Genomic DNA, 12147 nt, shown 5'->3' on the forward strand with positions numbered 1-12147 from the left:
TCTAAACACTAAAATTTAGCCACCTTCATTACATCACATGCACACATGTAAGTTAAATATTTAATAAGCCCACAGCTGAGAGAGCTTGGGTCATATCTGCATGCTTTTTGAAAGGAAAATATTTGAGATAGAAAAGGAGTATTTAAAATAAACAGAGCTGAATATATCTGGGGGGAAAGGAGAAAACCCATTCTGGAAAAAACAAACAAACAAAACAAACAACAAACCCAACACTTTTTGTGTTTGACACAAGGTATGATCCCCCCAGTACTTTAAAGAGAGCAGCTGAAGTCACTGACACAAAGAAAAGTGTCCAGGACTAGCTCTGACTGCACCTACCAAATGTAAATCTGCATCAAAGGGGTGGGGGGAAAAACTCCAGATCTTCAGCTTATGGTGAATTCCACCCTTTAGCAGAAAGGCAGTTTGATGTAACTACCTTCCAAACAACAGCTCTAACACTCGGGCCAACCCCCAGTGTCAAGCTTTATCCTGAGCTGCGGCTCTGGAGCGGCTATTAAACTTTGCCTGACACTGAAAATGCAGTTTCAAGCCCTTTGTCCTCTAGGAAATGCCCATAAATGTAGTTCAGAGGTACAAATAGCCAGAACAGTTTGGAAAAAACAAAAAGTCCCCTGGTATACCCAGGGCTCACATGATTTCTGGAGGGATCACAGAGTGGCAGATATCTAGAGCAAAGATGAATTCTGCTAAATGCTAATCAGAAAATTCACTGTTGAGTATACTTGCTTTGTCAATATTTGTCTAGTTAGCACAGAGCAGTTGTGTTCGACCCTCTCACATTAGGGGCTAGCCTCTTTAAGAAAGGGATCTTTCCTTAGCAAAGTCTCTTTCTGTATTACGTAAGAGATAATCCCTTACCCCATTCCCATCCCACATCTCCCCTGCATCTACTTCATTTTGTTGCAAGAAGGGAGCACTTGGAAAGCCCTAAGGACACAAAGGCAACTTTAACGTGATGAAAGCGGGCGACTCATGAAGTTGCTCCACAATTTTGTTGTACGCCTCTGCGCCGGTACAGGTCTCCCCAGGTCTGACTGCTGCAAGCTGGGTGAGATGTCCTCAGTTTGCTTCAGATGCTTTAGTCAGACCATTCCCTTCCTCTCCGTGCAGCAAGGACACACACAAGCCCCCATCACTTACACGTCCTCCTTGTCTCTGAATCCTATTCAAAACCACCATCCTGTTTTTTGTTTTGGTTTCAAACACGACCAAAAGAAACCCTCTATAAACTTGTTCCCAGTGACACTCTATTGAATTGCACTTCCTGTCTTACACCTCATCATAAAGCTTCACTTTGTTTATGGCTGACCAAACACCATCCAAACATCTCCCTCCATTCCCTTTCCTTCTGGCGTACAGTGAAATCTGGATGATTATCCACTTCCAAGTACAGCCCTTGCACAGGCTCTGCACAGGAGCCCCAACCACGCTACTCACCCACCTTTTAAAACCAGCACGAAAAGATAAACGCTCCCGTTTTAAACTAAGCCACAGTTTCAAATTGTTAATTTACTTCCACTGCTTTTGAAATCCGTTTTCCTTGGACAATGGAAGGAGACCACAAATCCAAAGCTGTTCTATGATTCTGGACCATGACTAAATGCCACTTGGCAAAGCCAGTTATAAACACTAAGCTGAGCTATAAAGTGCAAACGGTAACTATAACAGTATAGGATCTGGGCTCCTTCCTTGCTGCCTAAAGCTGCTATTTGAAGACACAAAGCATTTGACAGCAAAGCCAATTTCAACGGCATCTATCCCCAGTGCCTCCCAGGAGATGCTGCCAACTCCACACCTCGGTGGCATCAACGTGGGGCCGTACCGCCCGCCAGATCCGGGAACTGATCTCATGACGGCTGGTCCCTCCCCTTGCCCTTTTCATTTTTTTGGGCCGCTGGGTCAGCTACAGCTGTGGGGATGAACAGTTGAGAACAGGTCGAGCCAGTACGGCCAAGCAGTGCTTTGTGTTATCCAACCGTGGCCCAAGGCTCTGTCTGCTGGGGGCAGGTCGAACCACTCTGACCAGCCAGCCCTGTGCTGGCTGCTGAGAACAACAGCTACGTTCCACCGCACTCCTACCCATCCTGTGCTGTGTCAGTGCCCGTTTGAGCGGCTTTAGAAACACTTGCCTCCTCACCCCACTGACCAGCTGAGCTGCGTTCGGATCCCTCTGACTACAAAGAAAGTTTTCAATAGACCCAAGTATGACGTTTTAGTTTCACTCTGCCCTGAAGATCCTCAGAGGCGAGCACTTTCAGAGCCCTTTCTGCAGACTTTTGTTCTGCAGAGGGATCATGTTATAACACGAGTCTTCCCCTCTCAGGCTGCAGCCATCTGTTGTCTGCACAGGCGGGACGAGCCCACAGGACACCCCCGATACTGTGCTAGAGCCCTGGGAAGCTACAGGCTGCTAACATGGCAACACGGCAACTTCGTCTCCTCATGATATGCAAGAACAACTCACGTCGTAACATGTCCCCAGCATGGCCGATTTTAATGCCAGACTAGTACTGAGACCTGTATTACTACATTTGAATCACTGACGTATTAGAAGAAGATGAGAGAGGCTGGGAAGACAGCAGACTTTTCCAAACAAACCAGAGCTTGGAAATGCAAAAGGAAAATCCTGTGCACACTCCTGTGCAATATGATCAGCAGCCACCCTGAGGTTGAGAGTAACAACACACTCGGAATTTTAACTAACCTGATGAACTGAGCCAACTTCTTGCTGCTTTTTCAGTTTGTTACTTCAACAACTCCCTGGTGAAACCAGCTCAAAGTGACCCTGTCTCTCCTGGCGGTGTTAACACCTTAGAGCAACAGCTCCCTTGCGCAAACACTTTCCAGGCAAGGAACATGTACCACCATCTGCTGAGCTTCCTCCTTGCATCCACCCCATTTGGTCAGCACAGAATAATGCTGAGTGATTGCGCTCACCCTTGGTTGTGTGTCAGTTTGTCCTTTCTGACTAAATGCCACTCACCTGCCTACAAAAAAGCCTCACGTGATCTGATAATCAATCTCCCTTGCTGCTAAACTCTCAAGGAAAGGGGACAATACAATGGCAGGTGAGCTTCAATGCAGATGAACAGAAGTAAAACATCTCTAGAAAAATCATCTGAAACATGCCTATGTGATTCTGAATGTGGTACTGGCAGAAACATTCAAGCAGGAGGTCTCCAGGATCACTGCTTGGCCTGCAGCAGCAGCCAAAGTAAAGCCAAGAAACACCGGGTACCATGAGCAAGGGTAATGCGAGCAAGACCAAGGGTCTCCACTGATGCATAAAGCCCTGGTGTGTCCTTGTTCTAGGTGGTGTGTGCACTTCTGGTCTCCACCGCACAGGAAGGAGATGGTCATGTTGCACACAGCAAACCAAATCCAAGTGACAGGGCAGCTGCCCTGCAAAAAGACACCAGAAAGGCTCAGGCTTCTCATTTTGAAGGAGAGAAGGAGGTGTTACGATTGATGTTTGCAAATCGTGAATACAGCTGAGAAGGTGTGCACAAAACTGCCCTGAACCTAGCTGGGATCTGCTGAAAAAAAGATTAAAAATTAGTTCCTTAGACAGCAGGTAGGGAACTTCTGGAGCTTGACGCCAGATGAGGCTGGAGGCAGACAGCATCAGCAGGTTCACAAAGCAACCGGAGAGACTTGCAGACAGCAGGTCCATAAACAGGTAGTAAAGGGAGCAGGCAGGGACGTGTCCTCTAACACGCAGCAGTTGTGGATGCTGATAGAGCACTAAGAGGAACAGACGGTGGGAAGTGGCCAGGCCCACATGCTCACCCTAAATAGCACATCCTACCGCTGCCATTGGAGACATGAGGACTTGGCTGCACGTACTACTGCCCTAAAGTGGCCGGGCACTTCTCATGTCCCTACGTTTCGCTTGTCCACAGCGTTCAGTCTGACCAAACACAACTTGGGCTTGCTGTTCTGAACAGTCAGGGAAAACTGCATGTGCCACTGCGAGATCCAGCGTCCTCTTCTGGGGGATAAGCACATTTCCCTGCAGGCATCCTGCAACTCCAGCTTTGTGCAAACAGATAGATTTGGTAGAAAAGACAACACCACATTTTTGACAGGGGAAAGGCTTCTGGCCTGATGCAAGGAAGAAGTACGTCTATCAGTTCTTTTAATGTGTAATAAGAAACTTCCATCTCCCCCCTTTACTGCTTGGTGAGCAACATCTGACTGCAAGCTCCTCAACAGCAGGCTTTCCCCTAAGATGTCCGTCACCCGTGTGAATCTGACACAACTTCCATCAAAGCCACAGGGCATCTTTCCATTGGTTTCAGTGGAATCAAGCCCCATATGTTGAATAAGTAATCAATTACTTCCCTACAGGAGAAAGTTTTTCACGTCTGTAATTCATTTAAATGACTAGAACAAGGGAAGGGACTGAGCACAGGAAGAGTTGAAAGCAAAGCAAGGATCATGCAGTGCAGTGAGGAGAGTGGTCCTGTAAGTCGTGTTCATGATGAAGAAACAGACTGTGAGGACAGTTACTTGTAAAAGGAGATCAGGTCTTGTCACACCTTCCAGCTCACACATATGCACACATGCATTCTTCCCCCCACTTTGATATAACATTGTGGGTATGTTTCTCACTTGAATCTTCCACAAGTTGGTTCTGTTCTAATTAACATCTCAGCCCATACGAGGGATTCCCTGCATCTCACAGACATCTCAGGTGCTGTTTCTTTCTCTTCATTTTCTCCCAGTGTCAACACAACTTACCAGAATCACCAAGGCACTGGTTTTTGGTAGGCTTTCAAGCCACTCTTTCTTTTTAGATGCCTGCTAAGTCAACCATAAATTCATGGTTACAAATACCAGCACTTTCTACACTTTTGTTTGGCCTCATTCACAATGCAAATACAAAACAGAACTTCAAAGTTGAGCAGAAATACTTTTGCTTCATGATAGCCCAATTCCTTTCCACATTTCTTTTCAAGCATGCAATGACAGGATTAGCTGGGGATTAATTACTTGAAACTCAACCTGCATCTCAGGTCACAATTTTCTCATATTTTCAGCCTTCGTATCAACCAAATATTTGTCATACAGACCAATACTTAAAAGACATAAAATTTTCTTATTTCCACACAAAATGTCCCTATTTGGAGGTCTCAAAACCTGCACAAAAATCCTGCTTGCTTCGCAAACTTCAATCCTCCCACCCCAATTTATAGTCCTATTCCCAAATGGAAAACAGATTGCTTTCCAAAAATGTCTCCTTTAAAGGGACGAAAATGATCATTCAAAAAAGCAGTATTCTCTGCTTCCTGTATCGTCCTTTAAAGGCAACTGCTCTTCTGATAAAATATACTTACTCACTGAATGGTAACCTAAACAGTCAGTTTAAGCGCAATGTGATTTTATTAACTTTTTTTTCCATAAGAATGGTCATGGCATGGATTAAAATACATCTGTGCCTACATATTGACTCAGAACTGACTGTAAAATTTGCTTTGCGGCACAGCAGAACAACTCCAGGCTGGACATTTCATGGAAGCCAGCCATTGTCTTTTTCAATATAAAGGGGCGTCTAAATAATCACAGCATGGAGAAGATCATTCCTTAATTAAGATACCCCCTGCCTGTGTTGTCCTAGTGGAAACACATCATCACATATCACGGTAACACACAGTATGGTAAAGATAAACGTTGCAAAGTAAAGATGTCTACAATTTCACTTTGACTTACGAATAAAGAATAAAAATGCCCCCAGTCCTTTTTTCTTATGACTTGTGTTCTCCAGTCAACAAGAAACATTCAGGGTCATGGACTAGGTGTAGCTGTCTTCTATTTATTTATTACTATATTTTGTTCATACATCTTTTCTTGTCCCATTCATTCCTGTTGTAACTGCAAAATAAAACAAAACCAAAACCCCTCCTCTGCCATTAAGTCTCGCTTGCTACAAAAAATAATCTTGGGCCAAGTAAGATCTAGCAGCATCATTCTGAAAATATCCTCAAGTGATTCTTGGCAAAGAGATTTAGGTTATCTATAACAAACTAATGGCCAGAAAAATACCATTATTTGAATTTTATATTGAACCTGGTCTGATGCATATGCCATAAAAGGAGCAAAATTAACTGCACCATCTGCAGGGCACATCTTACTTGCTGCTCTGAGAATGAAAAAAGTCAAGAGCAGAAGAGAAGAACAAAAAAGAAAGGCAAACTGAGTTGAACATAGAAGAGTAAATTAAACAATAAAGACATCAAGAGAAAGAAAGTATTAAAAGCGAGTGTTCAAGCATGTTCAAACAAAACGCAGGTACTGTGCTTGACACTGTATAAATCCAAGCTATGCCAGATTCCCAGTGCCCCACTTGTGAGCTTTGCATTAAAATAAAAACCGTCAAGGAAGGTGCATGCTTCTTCAGGGAAATGCTTTTGGATTAAAAAACACACAGTGGTGTTGAGGCAAGAATAAGCAGGGTAAAAGCCTTCACGAGAGAGGCTTTTGGTTGCGCAAGGGATGTAAGTTACCGGTAGCGTGTGAGCTTTTGCACTTTGACAAAAGGTAAATATGATCTTGACACTGCATGGAAGGAGTTCTCCATGTCGAAATCTTACTGAACGTAAAACACGCACTTGCAAAAACCTTTTCATGTCTGCATAAACATAGCAGTTTAAAACTGGTAATATATAGATACTACTTAAATGGTCAAAACTATATACCTTTTCCTCAACCATGCTCACTCATTATTAGCTTGGATTACTCCAATAACAACTTCCCCATAAAAGGATGGAGAAGACCCGGTTGTCGCTTTTTGCTCAAATGACTGCCTTGTTTTTTTGATAGCAGCATACTACAGAAATCTAGGAGCGTGGAACAGCTTGCCTGATATGATTCCCCATGGAGCAGATACCCAACAGATGCAGTTTGGAAGCAGACCACCAGCACTCTCATGCATCCCATTCACATCATCCTCTTGGCCTCTTCTCTCCTCAGGCCAGAGAGCAGCCATAAGGATCCCCTTTACAATAAGGTAAGTGAAGAGAATTTTTTCTTAACTCCTTTGAAAAAACAGAGCTATCTAACAAGTCATTGCCTGTGCAATAGGTGGGGACAGAAATGCTATGTTGCACGATGACACTGTAGATGTCTCCATCAGAAAACTGACTCGCCCACCCAAAACACAAACCCAACAAACTGCTGTATCTATCACGCGGCTGCCAAACTCCTCCCATGCCACCACCACCTGACAGCACAAACACATGGGTCTCGCCCCACCCGAATGCATCCTAGTGCTTGCTTTGGCACCACCTCCCTGGCCTAAATCCCTAATCCCTAGTTTACCTTTCCCTCTCTCCTGCAATAAGCCTCACCTGCACTGCTGCCACTGGGGAGCTGCTGCAAACTCACAGTTTAGAAAGAGCGCTCGTGTCCCCTGAAAGGAGAAGCCCCAAGGCCAGTCAAAGCTTGCTGTACGGTGGTCCTCCAGCAACAAGCCTCCCTCAACACTGCTCTGATGATTAGAAGAGAGCTCAGTATTATCACTGCCAGAGGACACCAACCTGAATCTGATTATTGCCACTGTCATAGCACCACCGAAAATCTGGTATCTGCACTGCCGATCCAGCCCTGCTCCAGCTTCGGCTGGTCACCTTCCCTGTAGGGATTGCAGCACAGGCCTTCTGAAAGGATGGTGTCTCCTTCCAAGCCCAGTAGGGGTAGGGGAGACAAGTTTCACCAGTATAACTCATGGATCAGTGCATTTTCCCATCTTCACTAGGAGTTCACACCAGCGCTGCTACCTTGGAAGCCTGCCATCAATAAGCAGGTCAAACTCCTTAGTCTGGAAAAAGCGTCTCTATTGTTTTCTGTCTCATGAACAGTTCTTTGGTAACTATATATATTTTTTTTGAGAGCAGGGTGTTAAAAATGATTGATATGAATAAAGAGCTCTCCTTCACCATTGAAAGTAAACTGTATGCTTAATAAAGTGAAATAATTTGGTCTCTGTGGGCCAGAAAACAATAGCCTCACTGTTGCATTGATACCTTGCAAGTTCTGTCCTTGCGCCACCCAAAGCAAATGGTAATAGGGACTGCTCCACAGCTCAGATTCCCTTTAAACCTCTTAGCTAACCTCTTTTACCTCTTCAGTTTTGCCTCTTTAGCACAGACATGAATCAGTCGCTTCATTAAATCTCAATTCCATTCAAAAATATGAAGTTATCGCCTATAAGGCTGTACTCAATTCCCCTACAATTCTTACAAATATCCTTAACTTTACATCAGGAGTTGAGACTGCATAATGAAGAAAATAATACCAACAGCTGTGACTGACTTAAAAAGGAGCAACGGCAAGTAGAGCTTCATCCTCTCTCTCTCCAAGCAGGATGAGAATCTACTAATTACTTTATTACCGTGTGGGTGGAAAAAGGAGTGAACTTCAAATCAGCACAGCATCCAGCATAGTATTGCCTTTATATTAAAGAATGAAAAATAACCCCAAACCTGGAATAAATTGTTCTCCCCAATTCCTCCTTTTGTTCACACCAGGTTTGAGATCACTTACACAGTGGCACAAGATTCCAAACACATCTCCACACCTTAGGGTTTAAGCCCACCTTTAGTTCTCTAGCACTAAGAAGAAACATTTCCTAGAGGCAACCTTGTAACTAACGCTGAGGATGATATTTATTGTATGGTCCTTCTTTGATCTGTCAAATAAAAGCCACCACAGGAAAAAATATGCTAATTACTATATTACTTTCCTTCCACAATTCTATACTTATTTGCTCTTATTTTAATGGATCTTTTTATCATCACTGATGCAGACAAACAGCCACCGGAAGCAGCCAAAGAAACCATGTAAGGCACGATGGAATATTCAACACACACATTCACCTTCAAGATAAGATAGCAATAACAGAACACCTGAAACCAGAGTCTTTTCCCAGGTTCGCTAAGTCATGCCACTGAAATTAAGTGGGTTTTAGCATTAATTTGGGCCCTTGATACTCAAAAGCACTGAGATTATTCCATTACTGAAAAACGTAACACCACCACCACCATCCAACAACAACAGCTAGAGATTTGCAAAATAACAAAGAATACCATTCAGACATCAGAGAGAGGACAAGAAAGGAAGATTCCTTCATGGGGAGGCCTTTTCATGAGGAACATCCTCATGGGTTACAATCTACTGTGAGCACGAGGCGCTCTTACCTGTGTGAGTGAGCATGTGCCGCTGCAGGGAACTTGCCCATGGAAAGACTCGAGGACAGTAAGGACAGGGGATATTTTGCAGGCATTCTGAGTAAGCGTTCCTCTTCCCCCTCAGCAGCTTATCTTCGGCAGTTTCCTTCTCATCCTCACTCGTTCCATTTCTGCTGCTTTCTTCCTTGAAATTGTCAGTGGACTGCAGAAACGGGCTAAATTTATTAGTGTCTGTGGTAGCCAGCATCTTCTCTATGCTGGCAAACTCCCCACTTGACTCCAGATCAACACTACTGCTAAGTTTAGGCTTATTTTTTGTTCCTTTCTTTCTACCTCTTTTCTTAGTCAACCCAGCATCAGCAACGGGAGACTGCTCTGGATCACATGCCTGAGTCAGGTCACTGGGCAGGCTGGAGTCTCTCTGAATGGCGGTCACGATTGTCACTTTTGCTTTGGTGTTCCCTGATTTGTCACACCCAGTGGAGCTGCTCACTGCCTTGGGACTGGTGTCTGCAGCCTCCGTTTTCAGCAAAGCGGGAGCAGAAGACACAGAAGAAATGATCTGCGCAATGGAAGCCAATGGTGGCAGCTCTTTAGTTACTGCAGGCTTTGGCAAGAGAGGTGGTGGTGGTGGCTTAGGTCTCAGGGGTCTCAGCAAGGCAGAATTGCCAAGGAGAGCTGGGGAAATGATTGGGACAGTCAAATGCAACGAACCTTTCAGTGGCTGGGGATGTCTGACAGCCTTGGTTTTCTCTGAGTTTCCATTGGCACCAAAAACCAAAGGACACTGCAGACAATTATAGGCTTTATCACTGTTCCCAGAAGCAGCCAACTCTTGATTCCTGGCTTCACATGAGACATCATCTTTATCCTTCTTCAGGGCTTTGGGGATGGACAGGTCAATGGGCTCCATGGAACAGTCATAGAGGGACAGGGGAGAAGAGCCAAACAGGTTCTCCTGCTTCACTTGCACAGCACTCAGGCTTCTGCTCTTCTGAGAGAAATCCAATGGCTCGTCAAAATCCATTGGGAAGTTGCCTGCAGGTTCAAGTTTGATGGGAACGTGAGATGACGTCCCAAGCAAGAAGCCGTTTTGTGGCTCCAGGAAAGGCGTCATGGGCTTGCGGTCCATATAAGTGCTGTCCTCCAATAAAGGAGGGTCTGTCTGGTTTTCCTGGGCGCTGCAGTCCACCACTAAGATGTAATTCTCAATCTCCCTTTCTTGCACATGCAAGTGCTGCTTCAGGATATGGTGAATGCAATTTCTCTTGGCCGAAAAGGCTGTACCACACTCCTTGCACTCAAATGGCTTCTTTTTCTGGCAGCCGCTGTGCGTCCTCATGTGAATGCGGAGGGCCCGGTAATACTTCAGGTCCTCACCACACAGCTTGCACACAGTGTCTGGGGAGCAGAAGGCATCCACCATCTCTGCAGCGTTGCTGGTAACATATTCAATGTTCTTCTCTATATCCTTCCTGGTCACTTTGAGGTGCTTCTTTCGCAGGTGCCTCTCACAATTGGCTTTCACTGTGAAGGGGTAGTGGCAGATTTTGCAGATGTAAGGCCTCTCCCCGCTGTGTGTCCGCAGATGCCGGATCAGCGCTGCCTTGTCAGCTGCGATGTAGTCACAGATGTTGCATTGGTATGGGGAAATACCCAAGTGAGAACGGATGTGAGCTCTCAGGACACCAGAGAAGGCAAACACCTGGTCACAGAAACGGCAGGGGTACAAAACTTTCCTCATGGTCGGGGCTTTCTTGTTCGCCGCCCCTGCTGCAATGATGGCTTTGAGGTCTCCTTCAGTCACCTCTTGCTTGATGTTGGCTTCCATGCTCAGAGGCAGGAGAGCTTCGATGATGCTGTCCTGCTCCAGTTGTGTCTTCATCTCATGCTGAGTCAGAGGCTCTACTTTGGGTTGGAGGAGCAACTGTGAGGAAGGACTTAATTTGGCTCCTGGCTGGGAGAGGTGAGAATTGGAGGAGGACTCCACCGAGTTCTTGATCAGCCTCAGAGGGGGAGGTGGGAGGCTTGGGCTGATGCAGCCAGGGGAGGCTTGCTGGGCACTGATAAGAGGAGGAGGTGTAGAGGTTGCGACGACTGTCCGGGGTGTTACCAAAGGCTTTGGCTTCAGCGGTGGCATATGCTTGAAAATGGACTGCACGGGGACAGAAGGTGCCTTAGAAAGTGGAGGAAGACTGATTTGAGGAGGAGCGGAAGAAGCCATCTTCAAGATCTGCTGAATGTCTGCCAGCTCAATGGCAGACTCATTGGAGATGGGTTTTACCACAATACTGCTGTCAGGCTGGATGATAAAACCCTTCTGGAAAGGCTGCAGCGAGAGGAGCTTTATGTTTTCTTTTGTAGGGGGAAGGACTGAAAATGACCCTCCCATAGATGCAGCTTCCAGAGGAGAGAGGCTGAGCAGACTTGTGCTGCTGGGTTCCTGAGGTAGGTTACTCTTCAGTGCTCTGAGCCGCATTTCTTGGACCTCATCTTGTGTGTTGTCCTCCTGCTTGACAGGCTTGATGTCTTTGGTGTACTGGAGGCCCAAGGATGCCATGAAGGCTTTCTGGTCTGCATTCTCACCGGGTGGGGTCATGGACTGTGGCTTGTGCTTGTCTTTTCCCTGATCCACCAGGTGAGTTTCTGTGTGCAGTTTGAGTGCTGAAAGCATGGGGAATGCCTTGTTACATGTCTCACAAATAAATCGATGGAAGTCACTGATGCACCTTCGCAAATTCGTTTCACACCAGACCTGCAAAACATGCAAAAATATTTAGAGTGGGTATCTCAAACTGGACAGGCATCACACGCTGCTGCAAAACAAGAACAATTCACACTCTCTTCCACTGCCCAAGTTAAGGCGTTTAAAGCAGCCACCACCTACCTGGCATGGAGATATTCCTGCTCCACAGCCTTTAGTCACCTAAGTGGT

At 45.6% G+C, this 12147-nt stretch overlaps 1 protein-coding gene across 9 annotated transcripts in view; it reads right to left on the bottom strand.

The window, feature by feature from the left end:
• The window catches only part of RREB1 (ras responsive element binding protein 1), a 126336-nt gene that overhangs the window by 12242 nt on the left and 101947 nt on the right, over positions 1–12147 (bottom strand). For all 9 annotated transcript variants that reach the window (XM_065052459.1, XM_065052463.1, XM_065052458.1 and 6 more), the window contains one exon: positions 9222–11967. In XM_065052459.1, the coding sequence (XP_064908531.1) occupies positions 9222–11967 (2746 nt within the window). The remainder of the gene's footprint in view (positions 1–9221; positions 11968–12147) is intronic.

This window comes from Columba livia, chromosome 2 (genome assembly GCF_036013475.1).
Source record: "Columba livia isolate bColLiv1 breed racing homer chromosome 2, bColLiv1.pat.W.v2, whole genome shotgun sequence".
NCBI classification, from domain to species: Eukaryota; Metazoa; Chordata; class Aves; order Columbiformes; family Columbidae; genus Columba; species Columba livia.